Source organism: Panulirus ornatus, chromosome 31 (assembly GCF_036320965.1).
Source record: "Panulirus ornatus isolate Po-2019 chromosome 31, ASM3632096v1, whole genome shotgun sequence".
Lineage (NCBI taxonomy): Eukaryota > Metazoa > Arthropoda > Malacostraca > Decapoda > Palinuridae > Panulirus > Panulirus ornatus.
In genome coordinates, this window is record NC_092254.1 from 7,269,340 (window position 1) to 7,288,422 (window position 19,083).

At 36.0% G+C, this 19,083-nt stretch overlaps 1 protein-coding gene across 8 annotated transcripts; it reads right to left on the reverse strand.

The window, feature by feature from the left end:
* Window positions 1-1,064: 1,064 nt before the first annotated feature.
* LOC139758791 (uncharacterized) lies at window positions 1,065-17,967 on the reverse strand. 8 transcript variants are annotated; one of them, XR_011714922.1, is made up of 8 exons: window positions 17,865-17,967; window positions 14,697-14,849; window positions 14,216-14,336; window positions 9,511-9,720; window positions 7,232-7,451; window positions 5,407-5,552; window positions 3,251-5,020; window positions 1,065-1,483 (listed from the first exon to the last, which is right to left on the reverse strand). XR_011714922.1 is itself a non-coding variant. In XM_071680594.1 (8 exons), exons 2-8 carry the CDS (start codon window positions 14,739-14,741, stop codon window positions 1,395-1,397), a joined length of 921 nt encoding a protein of 306 aa, XP_071536695.1. In that variant the 5' UTR covers window positions 14,742-14,849; window positions 17,865-17,967; the 3' UTR covers window positions 1,065-1,394. The 8 variants fall into 8 exon arrangements, 1 of the variants encoding a protein (XP_071536695.1); XM_071680594.1 differs by having other exon boundaries at window positions 4,931-5,020; XR_011714927.1 differs by lacking the exons at window positions 14,216-14,336; window positions 14,697-14,849; window positions 17,865-17,967 and adding an exon at window positions 11,463-11,555.
* Between the last annotated feature and the right edge of the window lie 1,116 nt (window positions 17,968-19,083).

Genomic DNA, 19,083 nt, shown 5'->3' on the forward strand with positions numbered 1-19,083 from the left:
AATGCTGTTGAAACTACAGACTTTACCTAGTAATCAAGAGAAAATACTTTCTAGTAAACGTAAGAATTAAATAAACTATCTGTATGTCAATATTACGTTCATGACTGACTTCTCTTTACCAGATGTTTCCCTTCATTTCTTTTGGCTCAGTCTTTACTCACTCAACATGCATCTCGTACGTTAATCCGCTTTGTGATGGCACACAGGAATCTAGAGGAGTTTAGACATGTGGTAAAAAGATAAATAAATATGTTTCACCAGTGTACTTGTGTTGGTATGAGCATATACATGCAAATGGGAATAGTGTGGGAGGGGTTCGCTTCTGTCATTTTTTTGTTATTCATACAATCTTGTAAGAATTCCTTTTTCATAGTTATCGAAGAATAAATACTGTGCCTCATTCGAAGTAAAATATTTCCCCATTACCAAGGAAGAACATCCATGGTGCTTTGTGGTAAGAAAAGTTTTCTTAGCAAGCTTACGAGGTATCAATACCCTTGAACAAAGTATATGGGGAATGGCACAATAAGAGAAAATACATATAATGAACATGACAAGCCACTTTGTTCATAATTCTTAAATCAAACGAAGTATTTGGTATCTGTAGACAAAGGATATAAAATTGTGGTTTAGGGGTGCAAGAAATCCAAGTGAACTCTGGAAGGTGGGTGAGTGTGTGTGTGAGGAAAATGCTTCCATGAAAACGTTTGTTGGGTATCAAGTAAATACATATAATGGAGGGAAGATGGGTACAGGGGGTTAAGAACATGCCCCCCCCCCAAATATGCCATATAAGGAATGAGTTACAAATCACCATGGCAAGTAATGTTTCACTAACTTCACTTATCTCTCACATTTATCTCAACTATAGAAAATAGAAAAGCTAAATTTTGAGGAACCTAATATAGGTGTTAATTAGTTTCAATAGTTGTCCAGACTCTTAAAAAGCAATATAAGAACACTGTTCCCCAAATGCACCTTGGGTTGATGAAATTTAATTCTACGTCTGACTGTCAGGGATCTACTATCATGCAAGAATCTAGATAAGGTTATAAAGCAACAAAGAAATTACACTATGTAATCATGGTAGGTCACATGACATAATGCAAGACAATGAAATGATAATCTACCTGCCATACATCAACAAGCCACATTTGTATATCAGCCATAAACATGGAATGTCACATAATCCAACAGTATCAGTACAAAGAATTCGCCAGACACTGGACACAATGCCCTGATTTTACTTAACAGAAATATACCAATACAAGATTTTAATAAAACAAAGTTAACTTTAACTGTATTTGAACACATGATATTTAATCAAGCATTCTTTATTCTTTGGGCATTTTCTTAAAGTTCTCTGTAAAGCTCATTGGCAAATAACCTGTAAATTACACAGTGGAGAGATGATTGGGTAACGTTGCTTCCCTATTTCGGTGGAAGATCATCTTCACTACTGCATGAAACCTCAGGACTATAACTGTTAGGAAGAAAAATGTAATACTCAAAAGCAAATATAACGAAGCAGCAAACCACACAAAATGGTGCACTCAGAAAAATCACTAATTATGAAGCAACCACAAATACTCGACACCTACACAATGAAACAAAGATACTCCCAATACAATCCTACCTTAACATGCTCAGCAATCAATCTTATGCAACAACATTAGGCTCCTCCCATCCAAATCACTCTATAGCTAACTGCCAACCCCTAAGTAGAAATGAAAAGCTTACCCCTGCCTCACAGTTCAACAACTACTCATACACCCCTCCACTCCCAACAAATATAACACAAACAAAACACTTACACACTGAAATAACCCAACAAGCACCAAACAACATCCTTCCTATCTCAGTTTTAAACTCTCCCCAACTAGACATACATACATCAGAAGCCACACTCCTCAGACAAACATGAGTCACACTTTCCCAACTGAACATCAACCATCCTTACAACTCTACAAACACCATTTCAACCTTTCGCAAGGTTTATTCACAGTCGCTGGACGAAAAGAATACAATTCCGTCAAAGAACTTCCCATTCCAAAGTAGTCCATTTCCCTGCTACTGATTACAGTACAGCCTTAAAGTTGCAGGATCCCTGTAAAATGGGTTCTGGGTTCATATAATCAAAAGGAATTAAGAATTGTAAAATTACTTGGGAAAGTGGTAAACTTATAAATTTAGCCTAAGCTGGAGCACACCAACTAACTACTTTTGAGAGACTGGTGGTGGGGCAGCCAATTGGGACAATGTGAGGTGGATTAACAGCCCGTGATTACAATATAGTTTTTGAGCAAATTTTTTCAGACCATCCTCAGCCTACATAACAGCTGCTTTCTTAAAATATCAAGTTTTACTGTAACAGTAATGGTCATGCAGTCCCCTCCTTGTGTAGAGTAATCTGGTGACCCACAGAAAGTGAGGGCAAAAGAGAAGTTTGCTTTAAAACTAAAATACACTCTGTGGTATCTTTCTCTGCTGAAAGTCCAGATATTAATTTTCATGAGCTGTATCAAAGAAATGCATTAAAACTCAGTGTTGATTCTGGTAAAGAGGACATCAGTTTACCAACTTCCACCTAAATTAAGTACATAAAATGCATGATAAAATATGGCTGAACATCATCACAGCTCAAACGAGTTAAGTCTGAAAATATGCATATTCCCACCAATCTTTACAAGAAATGGTTAGGACAGTCATTGATCATCATAGCTTGGTTGGCACTAAAGAAGATACAAGTTGTTCTAAATTGTTCAACTATCATATATAGGGCTGCCTTTTCTCTTCATTACTTCATAAGAGTATCATATTGTGGAAAAACTATATATTCTCAGGGAACACAGTAGCATTATTACTTTGTACTAGCTGATAATGTGTATTTCTGTGAAATCACACACCTGGTTAATATTACATGGAAGAAATAAAAACTGATCAAAAACTATGCACCTTATTACAGGTGTAATCCCTTGAGTTTGCCTCGTTGCCTATGATAACCAACTGGAAAAATGAGGTCTACCATGCAAACACTTGAATGTGAAACTTCCATCTCTGAACAACCCCTAACATTTCACTAAATGAACAAATTCCTTTCCCAACTAATGCAGGCTGTTGCATCTGAATGAAACAAAATTACTTTCACTGTTGTTGCTCTAAATTGATTTCCAATAGTTCTTTCTTCCACTTTACCAGTTACTGTGATATCTACAAAATACTTGAAAGCTGATGCAATATGTTTACAAACCTCTTGAGTAGTAGAAATCCAATCCTTATCTCTCTCACATTTCGTCATGCCAAATCCTCCGAAAGGGCTGTTGTCCTAAGGCTAACTTTGGTATGTAATCATTTATTCTCCCACTCTGCTTACTACTACTATATTTCCAACTTTATCACACGCATTTTCCTTACTGAACAGTTTTTCTAAATGGCAATGTTCATATCAACTTCAAATGCCAAAACATCCTTACACTTGGGTCTGGAAATTCAATAATGACATTGATTTAAAGTTTTTATCATGAGTCACAAAAATGAAATTTCCTTCACATAAACATACACATCTTTTGAGAGAGAGACATTCAGAATAAATAAAGCCACAATAACTTAGACCACAACAATAGCATTATTTTTCTCCTCTTATCCGATACTTAAGGAGTACACCCATCATTTTCAGTCTTGATTAGCTTAAAGACATGATACAGTATCTTAATCCTGAGGCTTGACAGTAGAAAATTCTGACTCCTGCATGCTCACTTTTTGTGAATGAGACTGTGGCCTCTTTGATAACGTACATAGTAACTCTGAGCTTCGGAAGTTACTTCATTATCAAACTGATTGCTTCAGGTTCATCTATCTTAGGACAGGTTAAAGCTGCCTAGTAACTCTGAGCTTCGGAAGTTACTTCATTATCAAACTGATTGCTTCAGGTTCATCTATCTTAGAACAGGTTAAAGCTGCCTAGCTTAATTCCTCAGTGGATGACTTTGGTGGCCTTTTACTGAGAAGAAATGCACTCAGTCTGTTTTAACTGTTTAGTTCTCATATAACTGATGGTCCAATTATCAACAATACACCTATCAGGTATATATCTGGATAATATGGTTTCCATATGACAGTTGGTTTAATTATCATCAACAATAGATTAACCATGCATGTCACTGCAGCTCTTTGGCAAGCACAGAAAATAAAACTGCTTTGTTGTGGCTCCTTTTACTCAAATGGAAAACCCTTTTAACAATGAAACTGCACTATATCACATGACTGTACAGTATTTCTTATTCCCCTATCCTAATTTCCCTGTACAATTTGTGATCCTATTTCTTTTGCTAATACACACATTCAAGTCCTATCATAGCATGGCACAACAGAATTCATGATAATCAGTTTTTTGTTACACTACAAGCATAAGCTCGCACAACTCTCAACAAACCCCTATATTTCTAGAGTAAAAAAGAAATCCATTTTCAAGGCAGTAAAATGTCTAACAGACACAAGCTAAATAAACAAGACACCTAAATGGCTGAGTCAATAGCACCTGAGCAAAATATACATAAATTTATATACAGAATGGCTATTCACGAAAATGGTTTTTTGACTATTTGAGTTTATCATTGTAGCTGATATCTTAAAAAAACCTACAAATTGGCCTTTAAATTTCACCCCTGCTTCCGTCTTCTACTTCTAAAATTATCTAGCTTTTCTTTCCTTTCCTCTATCTTATCTTTAAACTCTTCTTTCTTTTCTTCAACCTTTTCCCTAAATTCATCTCTCTTATCTGATACTTTTTGTACCACTTCATTTTTCTTTTCCTGATAAATTTCAACCATTTCTTCTTTTCTCTCTTGATACCTGTCTACTATCTCACCCTTTTTCTCCTGATACCTTTCAACTAATTCCTCTTTCTTTTCAATTAATTCCTCTTTTTTACCTTCATACATCTCCTTCAGTTTTTCAGATGAGGGTACAGGTTTTATGTAGCCACGTTTCCTCAAGTAGTTGATTGATAATGTTGTTCCACCTATAAAGAGATAATATTCTACATTCAAAGCTGATAGTTTTACTGTTATAAGTAATTAAGTATGAATTTATACTACTTAAAGAGGGTCTAAGCAATCACCTTATCACCCACTGGATAGTCAAAGTTCCATTAAGAATTTAAAGAAAATGTGACATTTAGTTTCCAGTAGTGTTTGGTTTATGAGATGATGTTAAAAAAATTCTTGGAACTTGTAATTCTCAGATACTATCACTGCACATTAAGTTCAGACATCAAAGTACCTTTATTTATACACCTTTAATAAACTATGAGACTATAAACTCATTTTCTCAACTTCTCCATACCAAAAGATCTTGATTAAAGCTTTAACCAAAAGAAATAATTTATTATAATTTTTCAGTACTTACCTATTGTTACCGTATATCTTGCTGGCGTAGCAATTTTGTACATAGCATAAGCAATAGCGTAGTAACCGGCATTACTACTCTGTAAATGTGTCAAAATCTTCTCCCCTGCTCCAAGCTTCTCCATTATCGGAACTATATCAACACCACTGTAAACATCAAAAAACATTAAAACTGTGAAATATAATATGTTTCATGTAATCATTTCCAATTTCAAGTAAAGTAATAAAAAGCTGCTCCCAGTAAAGAGTAAAGACATTAAAAGACAGGAGGATTTTTCGTAGTTCTTGTATACAGTAGGTTCTAAAATATGAAAAAACTATTTCTCTCTACCTAGGGCAAAGCCCTATGAGCATCTGAGACAGCACTTGATTGGTGGGAGGTTAAAACACTATGTTACCCCAAAAATAAAGTGTATCCATGGGATTCACCTCCCTCTACCATCTTCAAACACATTAGGCTTGCAGGTATGCATGAACAACCATACAACACCCATAACAAGCCTATGACTTCATAGCACAGAAGTGAGGTTATACCTACCAACTTTTTACCCATACTTTTACAGTGACTGTGCCTCAGACCTGTTCCTGTCAGGAATCATGAAAAAGGGGAGAGGGCAAGGAAGGTTAGGGGAAACAAAAAATATGGATGTTCTCAGAGGACGATGATGGAAAAAGTATTCCAGACCATTCTCCACCCTAACAGAATCTTTACTCATTTAAACATGAACCTGAACCTCATCCAAATGATAATACATCAACTTCATTCTTAAAGAGAGAAGTTCAGACTACTCATCCTCACAAGACATCTAAACTTGATTATTTCTCACCAAATGACACAGCCATATGAGCGTATTAGAGCATATTTACATGAAGGATGAGGACCTAAGAAAACTAAAGAAAAGGCCTACAGTCAATAACTAACCTCCATTCTGGACCATCATTTGATCACTTTTCTGAAGTATATAGCATGTTATTTCACTGTTCCTACCAACTACTTCTACCTAGTGCTCCTATTCAATGTTCCTACATATTACATCTATCTATTACTCCTACCATTTTGACAAGAGGCAGGGCTAGCACATAATGCTCATCACAGGAAATATCCATAATTACAAAGAATGAGTTGTGTGAGTTAAGTGTTGACAAGTGTTGTGTGTGACAAGGGGAGACTATGTTTATGGACAAAATGCCAGTGCTCCACATGTGGGTGAGGCAGAAGGAAAAGACAGCTACCTGGGTCAGGGGAATGCAACTATGCAGCCATCACTAACCCTCCCAATACTCAGGTGGGTAGTACCAGTAGTAAAACTCTCTGGTCGGTGGCTGCCTGACAACTACTACCTACTGGTGACCTAACTGATGAACGGATACAATTATGTATCCGTCATGGGGAAACTAAGGAAGAATAACACAATAAAAGGGAAGAAATAAGGGATTTTTTAATGGGGTTATATGAGGAGGGAGCCATCCTCACTGACCTTGCATATATGAAAGATATTGCATAACAACTGCACCTAATCTCCTCTTTTCAAAATCACGTGGTAATGGAGAAGAAATGACATGAAATGATCAAGAATATTTCCACAGAAAAAAATACAGCTAGTTCATTACTAATGTTAGGCAAGTTATGGTGGACCATCCATTTGATAGAATAAAAACACTAAAGAGGTAAGAAAGGTGGGTGTTTTGTAACAAACAAGCTGCACAAGCATAAGCCACCTTAAATGAGTGTGAAAAGATACCTAAAAATGATTTACTTCAACATTTTCTATTCAAAGTTAACAGAATATGATTAGTGTAAGACAGAATATCATATAGAACATTACCTTTTAGCAGCTATGAAGAAAGATCCATACCATACTATGGAGGTCACTATATGCACAGGGATCAGCACATACCAGTACTGTTTATACATAAGTTTAAACTTCTTCACTAGTGAAATCTTCTCTTTCCTGTCCTCTTCTATTACACTTCCCACCTGTGCTTTAGTCTTGTCAACACTTTCAGTGGATGAACTTGCTGTCTTGGCTTCATTATGGTTCTCATCTAAATGGCAAAACAATGATCATTCTTCTCAAATAGAGGATAAATCATATTTTCCAAGAAAAAATGCAAGTGAACAAAAATGAGAAAAATGAACCAAATGTACAATGTTCATAAACACCTATTTTTCTAACAGAGAAAAGTAAGAAGATACATAAGAGATAACTAATCTACATTTGATGGGATGATTTATGATTACTGTAGTGAAAGTACTTTCGGAGGGTATACAAATCCTAACCAGAATAAGCTGGGCTGAAGACAGCAATGACTTTCCTACAGCATCATCTGAGAGACATGTAATCTCTACTTTTCTTAAGGTGTAATACAGGGCAGACTTACCAGAAGCTAAATTCACGTATAGGATTTTTCAGCATGATGTGAGGAATAAAATGATCACACAAAATTTTCTATGCACTCAACATGATAGAAGGCCTGTGATAAGCACCTGTGAATGTACAATCCAGTTCCATCCTGATGTCTGAGCTCAAAGTTACTGAAATGAGTAACTTTAGTTTGATGAAATTCCAAAATAACTAATGAGTGTGCTGTAAAAGGTTCTGGGAAAGATAATCCCAATGCAAAAGGAAGACTTTCCACCAAGAAGAAATTACCTAAGTGTTAGCAAGCTTAGTTTTACGGAAAGGAGGTTATGTGTAATGAACCTCTTAGCTTTCTACAAGAGAGTGAGCTCTGTCTTGGACAAATAGGAAGGCTGAGTGGATCATTTGTACTGGACTGTAAGAAAGCATTTGACACTTTGCCACATGGGAAACTGACTAAGTGGCTAAATCAACAGTCAGGAATAAGGGGAAGACTCCTTCAAAGAACAAAGAACGTCTTTGTGGAAACAAAGAAGGCATGTCAAAGGAGCCTCCACAAAATGAGTTGAGGTTCCCACCAGAAAGCCACAGGGTTTTGTTCCAGGATTATCACTCTTCTTGATATATGTAAATGACTTGCCAGAATGCATGGTTTCCAACGTAAATATTTTTGCAGATTATGCAATGGTTGTGAGGGAAGTAAAAAACAAGGAATGGAGGACTGCATCAAGTTACTAGGGGACCGTGAAAGAGTCCAAAGTTGGTCTGATACATAGTTGACGAAATTCAACCCTAGTACACATAACATTATGAAGATTGGTGTCAGCGAAAGCCTTGATATAGTATAATCTAGCAGGGAATAAGTTTCAGGAATCTTTGTGTAAGAAAGTTTTGAGAGCTGATGCAGGATGCTCAATATCTACATCTCTAAAAGAAATATTCAATGTCCACATCATCGATCCATTAAAAAAAAGTCACTTTTCTCTCTTCCAAGGAGGCAAATGTAAAGCTTTTACCTTTCCCTGTAATTCAGTTCTCTTCATTCTGGTACCATCTTTGCTGCCCTTCTCTGGACTTTCTCTAGTAGATCTTTGTATTTCTTTAGATGCAGTGACCAAACTTGATTAATATATTCTAGTTCTGACCAAATTCAGGATATGAACCACTTGCTCAATATTTTTTTATCCAAGCACTTGAAATTTATTCTGATATTTCCCAAAAGACAGTTTGCCTCCTTAACTACTCTCCTAATGAGGGACTCTGCTGACATGTTAGGTATGATGTCAATTACCAAGTCCTCACACAGAGAATCCAGAAGCTTATTTTCTGCTAGATAACAATTTTATTGAGGTCTTCTTTCACTTTGTCCCAGCTACGGTGAATGGGTTAAAAAGCATCAGTCCCATGTCACACGACAAGTTTGCTGGTCAACTGTAATGATGACATACAACAGATTCATGGAATATTCTTAAGTGAAATGATATCTTACTCCCCTTTGTCCCAGCTACGGTGAATGGGTTAAAAAGCATCAGTCCCACGCCACAAGACAAGTATGCTGGTCAACTGTAATGATGACACACAACTCCCTTCTCTTTCAGATAAATAAGACAGATAACTTTTCCTTGGGGGCCTTGATGTTCATGAAATGTGGGACATCATACATTGTATGGAGCTGATATCATCTAATTCTAAAGAGATGCATTATACACAGTTACTGAAATCAATATAATATTCTAACTTACCAAGTGGAGTCAAAGGCACGTTGGGTGGTTTAGTGGAGTACAAACGAACATGACATTCCTTATAAATATTGTCAGGAAAAGCCCACAAAGGAACAGGTGTTCTCTCTATTGAGGCTTGGAAAACACTACCACTGGTCATCCTTGTTATGGTGAAGGGATCGTGATAGTGACTGTGTGGGTTCTGTAACCGTTTCCTCTGTTGTAAAAATCCTATAAGGAGGAAATAATTAGCAAAACGTTTTCAAAACATATTTCAAAGTACTCATTCTTCCATATGTCTTTTATAATTCCAGCAATAAATAAATAAATATATATATTTCTTTCTTTTCTTTCATACTATTCGCCATTTCCCGCGTTAGCAAGGTAGCGTTAAGAACAGAGGACTGGGCCTCTGAGGGAATGTCCTTACCTGGCCTCGTTCTCTGTTCCTTCTTTTGGAAAATCAAAAAAAAAAACGAGAGGGGAGGATTTCCAGCCCCCCGCTCCCTCCCCTTTTAGTTGCCTTCTACGACACGCAGGGAATACGTGGGAAGTATTCTTTCTCCCCTATCCCCAGGGATAAAATATATATATATATATATATATATATATATATATAAATAACTTTTTTTTACAAACATATTAGTGATTTTCCGCGATAGTGAGGTAGCATCAAGAACAGAGGACTGAGCCTTAGAGGGAAAATCCTCACTTGGTTTCCTTCTCTGCTGCTTCTTTTGAAAAAGGAAAAAGTGGAGGGGAGGATTTCCAGCCCCCCGCTCCCATCCCTTTTAGTCGCCTTCTACAACACACAGGGAATACAGTAATGGATGATGGCAAGCAAATATGAATATGTACATGTGTATATATGTGTGTGTATGTATACGTATGTATATGTTGATATGTATATGTATGTATATGTGCATGTATGGGCGTTAAAGTATATATACGTGTATATGAGTGGTTGGGCCATTCTTTGTCTGTTTCCTGGTGCTAACTTGCTGAGTGGGAAACAGCAATTTAGTAAACCATGGAAAGTTTTGTGGGGCCTGGATGTGGAAAGGGACCTGTGGTTTCTGTGCATTATACATGACAGCTAGAGACTGAGTGTGAACGAATGTGGCCTTTGTTGTCTTTTCCTAGTGCTACTTCGCACGCATGCGGGGGGAGGGGGTTGTCATTTCATGTGTGGAGGGGTGGCAACGAGAATGAATAAAGGCAGCAAGTATGAATTATGTACATGTGTATATATGTATATGTCTGTGTATGTATATATATGTATATGTTGAAATGTATAGGTATGTATATGTGCGTGTGTGGACGTGTATGTATATACATGTGTATGTGGGTGGGTTGGGCCATTCTTTTGTCTGTTTCCTTATGCTACCTCACTAATACGGGAGACAATGACAAAGTATAATAAATATAGAATAAGAATAATAATAATAATCATAATAATAACAACAACAATAATGATAATATACACAGACTTCCACTCATACAAGCTTATCTAAGACAGAGTTTTCCCCAAACCCTAGGATAAGGAAAAAAGAATACTCCCTCACAGATGCCATACCTCACCTGCACTTCTCTGCAGCCTGTGAAAAGTCCTGAAGCCTCTCAGTTATTCATACAGTGTATCATCATGATAGGGATAGTGTGTATAAGGCCATGTATTCTAGAGGCATATATAGATGTTATATGTCACCCATAACTCTAATAAGCCTTTGATGTACCAAACTTTTAAGTAAAGTTATACAAGATCTGAGGGAAACAATGTTGCTGAATCAGTAACTGACAATTATAGTACTGCAGCAGTTTCAAATAACTTGTTCTACTCCTGGTTTAAAACTTTCAAATACTGTGGTCCATTCACTTACGCTATAAAACAACGTAATACACAGGCAGTATAATTTAAACCTCACAGAAGATGATTAACACTTTCAGCGTTCAAATCACATTAACAGACTCACAACACAATCAATACTGAGATTCTATGGAACAACTGAAGCATATCAAACATAAACACTCAGACAAAGGCTGATTGGCATTCACAGCAACTGAATGGACTTCAGACAACAGATTTATCTTTTGAAAGTAGTCTTAAATTTATCCCCTAATTAATGTTCTCTCAAAGTCATATATATAAAGAGAGATGAAAATCAATCTTAGTAATTACTCTTTAATAATAAGACCAATTTTGAAAACCTTAGTCAGTGATTCAGTATAAAAGTATTTGGTGAGCAGAAATTAACAACCTGGCTACCACAGTACTCTTTTAATCATAATATCCTTGAAATCCATGTTAGAGATGAAGCTATTGGAACACAGCTAGCAAGGAGATTAAGAGGAGCTATAATGCCATAACCAGCTTCCCACTGCTTATCAAATATTAGAAACTAATTATCAGAAGGCTAGTATCTATCAAGAAAAATCTGTAACTCTCTTTAAGTCCTAAACACCACCTCTTCAAGACAATAGCTTATGTTAAAGTTTACCGAAAATTCCCTCCATACATCATAAACTTTGCACAACTGTATCTAAGATGAATTCAAATTCAAATCCTCTACCACAGGCTACAAACAATAAGCTGTGCAGCACAATAAAATATTCTAACAATAACATTTTTCTTTGAAGGTAATACTGTTGCTCTTCCAATTATGAAAGTTCATAGATGCTTTTGTGATTTCTAATGTTACAAAAAAAAGTGTATATGCTTAAAAATAACATTCATGATTACCATGATAAGATAAGTCTCCCTTATCAGCCTTGTGTCCAAACAAACAAAACCTTTTATATCATGAGGTCAATTCACATTTAAGTGGACTCTATGTGTGCTTTGAACACAAAAATAAATCAACAATTATCTTGCACACTCTTAAGTACGATAAAAAAAATCTTCCATCGAATTCAAAGAACAAATTCAATTGCAAGGGTAATTTTTATGCTAATAATGAATGGTAAATAAGATACATAAAAGTCTAATAAAGCATAATGCCTATTTCCATCGTCTACAACTGGTATGATACAGTATATTTTACTATAAACCAGACAAGCCCAAACATAATAATTTTCAAATGCTTCACTCATGGCACTTAACCTCAATTTTTTTCCACTAATTCCCCCTTGTGTTGTTTCATCTTCAAGCATACTCTATCCCAGTTTAAGAGAGAGAGACTCCTACTCATCCTAGTCCAAAATCTTCATTTAGAGAAAAAAATTCAACCCAATATGTTTGTTCCCACTAAATTCCAAGGCAGCTGTGCTGATGATGAAGTCCACAAAAACAGTTTAAATGATTTCAGAGATTCCTATATCAAAATATCCCACCAAAATAAACATTCTGTCACTATATCCATTCAACTAACCATCATCTTTCTTCTATATAATGTATGAATTTAATCACCTATTTCAAATGTTCTTCATCAAAATATATGTACATAATCTTCTCATCATGCCCACCATCCCACTTGGTTCAGTCCTGACACCCAACAATAACCAACAGCAGTCTCTCAATATCTTCAAATTAAGCAGCCAAACAACAATACTCTCAACCTACCACCTCTAACAGCCAACCTCACCAGTCTCTATATCATAGTCTTGTCATCATCTTCAACCAAACCAGCAAAAGCCACATACCACATGTCATAGAAAGAAATCAAACCAAACTTTTTCCCTATAAGTTACACATCTCATAAAACAAAGTAACCAAATCAGGCAAAACTACTCACCATCAACAGAAATCAGAGGACAAATCCAAACTCTAAATAACACCATCACTAACCTAATTACTGGAGGAAAAACAGCAAAATGGCACTCGTCCCTTAACACAATGATCACAAGACCCACAGCATTCCGACTTATAAAGTGACCCAGGGAACCTTCCAAACTTGACCCTCTTGCCCTACACCGCATTGTTGGTTCCCTTTCCCACTTCTATAGGTATTACTGGCTGCTTGAGTGCCCCTAACCACTAGTTACAATACACAATACTTGGCAAGCTGCTACATCACATGATTACTGTGTGGCCATCGGTAACTCAAGGGTGGGCTGTTTTGGTAAGTGCTTCTTTCCCTGCACCTTGAAGCTTTAGAACTCTACCTTCTCATGGCTTTCCCAATAACTAGGATCTGGCATATTTCAAAGGACAGGTTTTCCACTTTCTCTAAAACTCTTAATGACTTTCCCTTGTCTTTACTCTTTCCCTTTCATAATTCTCTCTACACTTCAATCAAGGTCCAGCATTGATGTGGACTTCTGTCTGTGATTGGAGCCTTCAACATAAAGAAAACTCCAGTGCACATTAAGGGAGATATACACTTATTTCACCAATCCAACCCCCACCTATGACACACTTCTGACTCATTCCAATGACATCCCTCCTCCCAAAGAACACACAAGCATATTCATGAAACACTACACAAAAATCAACCACAAACCAACCTCACCCCTGAATGGGAAAGTCATGAAAAACCTACACAAAATCCATCAAGAAACACCTGTCCACCAATCCTTCACTCCCACTGAATTTAAATAATGAAATTAAAATCTTAAAGAACTCTCTTACAACAGGCTCTGATAACATATCACACTTCCTCATAAAACATTTTGGCCCAACTGCAATCTAAACAGTTCAGACATCTTCAACTACAACCTGATTAGAATAAAATGCTGGGGGATATTGTAGTTACAAATACAGTATAATAAAAAATGCTAAATTACTAACTGTTTGTTGTAACTGTTCTTAACAGATTTAGATGAGTCTTTCTTCCAATCGAGAATTGGTATATATTCGTCACTGCAAATCTGGCATGACTCCTGGATATCAACGCTTGGCTCTCTATTACCTTTTAAGAGAATAAAAAATTCAGTTACTATAACAATTCTTCATAAGAAAAAATTATCAGACACCACACAAAATCTCTAGAATCAAAACAAAATTTGATCTTCAAGTTGTACAAAATGATGAATGAATAAAAGACATTTCACAGAGCATTTGTTATGAAAATCAGTACTATTATGAACTACAAGGTAGTACAGCTTATAATCTAAATTAAAAAATTTTGGATACATATTTCCAATTTCTTAAAAAATTAACAGTTTACACTCTAAAATTCTATATAACTCACTAGAACCTAAACGTATGTGAAAATTCCATGGACCTTTAACATAATTATTTAAAAACAACTTCTTTTACTTTTTCTCACCTGTTTTACGGCAGGAAAAAGGTGGTGAGAAGCATTTCGTAGCATAATGACTCCTCACTCTACAACTTTGTCTGTGGTGTTCTGTTGATTAACCACACCATGGGATGACAGCAACATCTAATTAGTTATAGTGCTAAACATAACTTCACTGCCCTGAAATTACCAAAGTAACTCTTTAAGAAAAAAGGCATTTAAATTTCTGTAATGAGAAATTCTTTCCGGGACAGTCTCCAGCAAGCTTGAGAGAATTTCCAAGATTCACAGGGGTTTACATCCCAACATCCCCTCCCTATTGGTGAGACAAAAGCCTCTCATCTGTCATTAAACCACCCTATCAGTGGTAGTAGCCTGTTTACTTAGTCCCAAGCCTTGAAAGCAGGTGGTACAACATGGGTTTAAATCAGTAATGTCACCCAGCATTGTCAAAGTTCTGTTCTCTATTTCTCATGTGTTCCACTTGTACGAGGCCCATACACTGAAAGCCTCCAAAAGGACTTGATAAACAACCTGGAGCCAAAGAACAACATGAAGAAAAGTGCGAGCCATCCTGACTGTATCTATTGAAAAATTTTAAAAATTACACAAAATAGATTACTGGTACTTAATTACACCATATCCTAACCAAACCATTAAGGAGATACTCGTCTGTTGTAGGGATAAGCCAACGAAAAAGAATGAAGGCTTGAATAGACCATCCACACTGTTCAAGATCCAAAAGAATTACTGTATGAAGTGGCTGGTCAGTAATGACCCTGACATAAAGTGAATCAATGACATAGCTGCTGGTGGGTTATTTGTTTTGTTTGATGGTGGACCTAGGACTGAATGAGCAGGCTGCTTCCATTTATAAGGTGGTTCAGTGAAGAATTAGAGGCAATTACCATACCAGAAAACTGGGATAAGAAGGTCCTAAACCCCTTGGATCCTAGGAATTCTCTCAAATTCATGAGACTTGGGCTCTGAAAAGACTTTCTTTTTAACTTTTTATACCTACTACCACTAAGTTTCTTTCATAATATAAGGCAAATTATGTTTTACATAAAAAAAAATGGCAGTACTCAAACGTCATTCCCAAACTCTCCTAATGACAGCCTACATATCTATCGCAGACTTATCAAGCCCTACTGGTAGAAGGATGATTTGTGATACAAGCTACCCCAAATACATCAAAGCTTCGTGGGGCTTTTATTCAAATATAATATGCATTGAACCATAGGGATAGAAAGATAACCACTCTGCTTTAAATGGAGAAATAACACATAATATCCGAGCATGACAAGACAAATAATATGAAAGAAGACCTATTTTCCCCTGCCTTCTGAGATTTCTTTTCCAGAAGAAAACATTTTCATAACTGCATATAATCATTTGGGCACATCTTTCACATGTTCCAGGATTTGACTGGGGGCTATACAAGATGCTTACAGTACTAGAATTGATCTACAAGAATCTGAATGTATTAAAATAAAAAATGTATAATACCATAGAAAGCTGGTGAGCTTACCTGTACCTTACTGTGACCAGAGTAACGCTGGTATAAGTGCAAGCATTATGTGTGTGTCCAGTGATGCTATCTCATGTCAACTAACAATGGGAGGGATATTCTGAGCACACCATAAAAAAATATCTGCTGTCATGGTGTCATCTGCAGAAATAATTTCCACTTTGCTTCTTGGTATCAATAAACAAATAATGTAAATTGATATATCTTTACATACCCCAGAAAAAAACATTTCCCACTATTCTGTAGGATGGGTCGTACAGTCTTTCCTCCACATATCCTAATCTTTGTATACTACCTGTACACTAAAGATGGACATTACATTTGTTCCTCTTAAGCTAAGTATCCAGAGAATACTACTAATCTTGCCTAAAAAACTAAAATTTTTATGACTTCAATATGGTCTCAAAAAATATTTTGTGAACACATCCCTATTCCTGTGGCCATACCTATTTAGAGAAAACTGATGACAGAAACAGAAATACTTGTAATACAACATTAGTCCCTAGGAAATTTTAGGTTAGGTTTTACTAATCTATATTCATTTTCATATCTATGCTTCCCTAAGTGTATTCTTGATCTGCTACTACTTGTACACTAATTCACACATACCAATAAAAATCATGAAAAAAAGAAGCTACATTCATTTTCATGTCTGTTTAAATGTATTCTAGACCTGCAACTACACAAGAGGTCATTAGAAAATAACTTTGGGACATAATTGGCATCCCTCATGCTCATGTCTTGATTCATAAACTATGATGAAATTAGTATCAATGGGTTATCTACACACTCAACTGTTGATATAAAGTGCTTTTAGACTACAATTTCACTCTTATTTCAAAGCCCTCCCCAATTAACAAGAACTAAACTGACAGAGTAGGGAGTACTACTTAAACTTCCATACACTGTATCAACTATACAGACAATAAGGATTCCAATGGCAGCATTTATGTCAAATCCTATCAATTAGAACATTTGCACTCATCAAATGACAAATTACTGGCACAGTATGTCAACAAACAGATAACATAAGTGGCTGTAAGATCCCCATCAACATGCTAATATGAGACTTTTTACAGATTTTATTAATATTCTACAAGAGTAATACCTACTTATACACTGATTAACCCCATTTTCTCCTTAATATACATAAACCTCATAACCTTATTTCGTATCATTCAATAGATTACAAACCTTCAAATTACGTCCTATATTCATCATTGCACTCTCTATAAACTACACTAAAACTGCAAAATAAAATCCCCTAATATCAAAAGCTTGTAGCGATAAAGAGCTAATCAGACGATTAACTATCTTATAACTAATACTTGCATATGTGGAAATGTTTCACCAAAAACAAATCTTCTGAAGTCATTATCGTTCATACATTTCAATCAAAGTGAGGCCCTAACATACACTTTTATACATACATATATCGATTCAGCAAGCGTAACTCCTGCCTCCAGTACATTTCATGGATCAGAAAATCTATCCCAAAACATCATTATGAAACAACTGCAGTCACGTACAACCATAGGTTTACATCTTCGAGCTTGTAAAACTTGTAAGCATTGAACTACAAAGGAAAACAGTTTACTTCGTCTAAACCTAACTGCATATCATTTGTCAAGAATTATGCAACAGCAAAAGGAAGTGGTACAGACCCGAATACAGTGGTGTATGACAATGCTGCACTCAAGGGGTAAACAATGTGGCAGACGATGTTCTCATTCCCTATATCCAAATTACATTACCGTGAATCTCTCACAACCAAACTCCATTTTTCTCGATAAAAAATATGACATTTTCATACAAAAATAATCATTAAAAGACATATAAGGAAGGACAGTGAATGGACGCAAAAATATATATTTTTGAAGGTAATATTCACTCTCCAGCTGCATTCATACGTAAGACTGTCTACATCAGTGGATGGGATCCGAGCGGAAATCCGGATTCTCAATAACAGGTTATCGGAAAAAATATTGGCTGCTTTCATCAGTAATTAGAGAACATTCAACTGCAGTCAGTCCTTCTTAGGAATATGTATAATATTTGCCTCGTCCCTCTCCAGATATATAGGGTTGGGATGACAGCAGACACTGGCATGTACTGACTGGGAGTTAATGTATCACAAGGGAAATAACTGAGTTTATCTTGTGATTCGTCTCACACTTATAGATAATGGCTACTAGTTGGGGGAACTGATGAAAGAACATTCTACTACTCTAGAGCTATTTTCCAATGTAAAAAACCAGTCAAGGGCATTTTTTGAAAAAATAAGTCAAAATATTCATCATTTATTTGCTGTTTCTGTCTCGCCTTAGAAACAATCTGGATGTTTTTTATGCTAAATTTTTGTCCTAAGGACAAAATTCCCTTTCTGTAGAAACACAAAGGAAGACGTGTATGCTATTATGGTAGTAATTTAGCACTTTACAGGCGAAAACAGCTTCGGATATTAAGTTGTTCTGCTATGGTAGTAGAAAATAGAATAACAGTGGCAAAGCATGATTTGGAGAATATTAAGTGAGGTGAAAGTGGTGAGGTTAAGAAGGTCAGGGAAAATTTTAGATCAGTGAACATAGGTGAAATACTGGCATCCAAATCCAAAAGAATCTACGAAAACCACTAAAACAGCACTAACAGACGAATTTTCCATATTCTTAAAAATTTCGGAAGACATACGATTTTTACAGTTGCCATTTGCAAGTTATACAAGCTTGGAATCATAAAAAAAAAAATGGATTTACAAATACAGAAGTAATCTGTGATATTTCCGTACAGCATAGCACCAGTAATTACACATCTCTTGCTATCTACTTTTAGATTTACCCACAACCTAGAATTTACACCCTTACATTGTCACACACTCCTACAGTT

What these genes read in the sequence shown, in the direction of transcription:
- LOC139758791 (XM_071680594.1), bottom strand. Translation starts at nt 14,741, where the DNA reads ATGCTACGAAATGCTTCTCACCACCTTTTTCCTGCCGTAAAACAG. An exon ending in TTTTTCCTGCCGTAAAACAG is followed by an intron (nt 14,337 to 14,696) that starts GTGAGAAAAAGT and finishes TTCTCTTAAAAG; the next exon opens with GTAATAGAGAGCCAAGCGTT. An exon ending in CGTGCCTTTGACTCCACTTG is followed by an intron (nt 7,452 to 9,510) that starts GTAAGTTAGAAT and finishes TTTGCCATTTAG; the next exon opens with ATGAGAACCATAATGAAGCC.